The 1,356-nt window shown below is 36.0% G+C and overlaps 1 protein-coding gene across 1 annotated transcript in view; it reads left to right on the forward strand.

The window, feature by feature from the left end:
• b4galt6 (UDP-Gal:betaGlcNAc beta 1,4- galactosyltransferase, polypeptide 6) overlaps nt 1-1,356 on the forward strand; it is a 22,128-nt gene that overhangs the window by 16,895 nt on the left and 3,877 nt on the right. Inside the window, exons 5-6 of the mRNA XM_005734313.1 lie at nt 383-570; nt 694-816. Of these exons, the coding sequence (XP_005734370.1) occupies nt 383-570; nt 694-816 (311 nt within the window). The remainder of the gene's footprint in view (nt 1-382; nt 571-693; nt 817-1,356) is intronic.

The raw sequence follows: 1,356 nt of genomic DNA on the forward strand, positions 1-1,356 counted from the left end.
CCCCCCCCCCCCCCAACTATTATAAATACTGCTAAAATCCATGCATCCATCCTCATAATAGATTGAGTACAAGTGAGATGACAATAATCAGTTGTTACGTTTATATCTGTTAAAAAACCAAATGTACTGTCTGCAATAACTTGTCTGATGTAGTGCAAAAGTTACATATAGTTAGGACTGATAGTGTTTTTTTGCCTAGTTCATATGTTAAAGTTATTGTTTTACTGTGAGCTATGCAATTTGCTAATTGCATTGTTTCAGATCTCATTTGCAATTCAGTCTGCTTGCTTTAAATAAGTGCTAATGTAGTTTACTAAACTGAATTGTTATTGGCAAAAAATAAAAAACTGCACCATGCTCACCAGAAATGTGTACTTTTTAGAGTGGAAGCCAGCCATTCAACAGAGCCATGTTATTTAATGTGGGATTCATGGAAGCTATGAAGGACTTGGACTGGGACTGCTTGATTTTCCATGATGTTGACCATATCCCTGAAAATGACAGAAACTACTATGGTTGTGGTCAGATGCCACGCCACTTTGCTGCCAAGCTGGACAAATACATGTACATGTGAGTATGTGGAAAATTTACCAGACTGGTAGGATAATAATTTAATTGCAACAGACCTGGAATTATTAACCAACTAGAACGTTTCAGATTTTTATTAAACATGTGTTCTTTTGTTGTTTTCAGTCTTCCATATAGTGAGTTCTTTGGTGGTGTGAGTGGGCTCACTGTGGATCAGTTCTGGAAGATTAATGGTTTTCCCAATGCATTTTGGGGTTGGGGTGGAGAGGATGATGACTTATGGAACAGGTGAGTTACAAACTACGTTGTGTTCTTACTTTACTAGCTACCGAGGAAGCTGCTAGATAAAATGCTGAGTTTGCAATGTGTGATCTACTAAAAATCTTGGACAAGTAGCCACTGTCCAAAAAATGACTTTGAAATGCCTTCATAAAGCCTGGACAGCACCTAAAGAAACTAGGTGAAGTTCTGGCCTCCATGTAGCAAAATATAGAGAAATTTGGGGTCATTCAAGACTTTTGCACAATATAAGAGTCTGAAGAAATCTAAAAAATAAAATATTAAATTGCAACCTAACAGAGAAAAGGAAAGAAGGACATACTCATAATTGAAACTGAAGTCTGAAGAAGTAACAGCCCAGCAAACAATAGTCTCAAAAATAACCTCCACATCTGGTTTGGGATCTATGAGGAAGCTTCTGTGCAAGAATATATTTTTTCTGTATTTAATTTTCTTTTAAATTGTATCTGTTTATTAGATTAAATTAAAATGGAACACAAGGAAAAGCTGTTTACTGGAAATAGTTTTGGTGATTTGCAGTGTAAAATG

Source organism: Pundamilia nyererei, unplaced genomic scaffold, assembly GCF_000239375.1.
Source record: "Pundamilia nyererei isolate P.nyererei 1_Seehausen unplaced genomic scaffold, PunNye1.0 scaffold00057, whole genome shotgun sequence".
Classification (NCBI taxonomy): Eukaryota; Metazoa; Chordata; class Actinopteri; order Cichliformes; family Cichlidae; genus Pundamilia; species Pundamilia nyererei.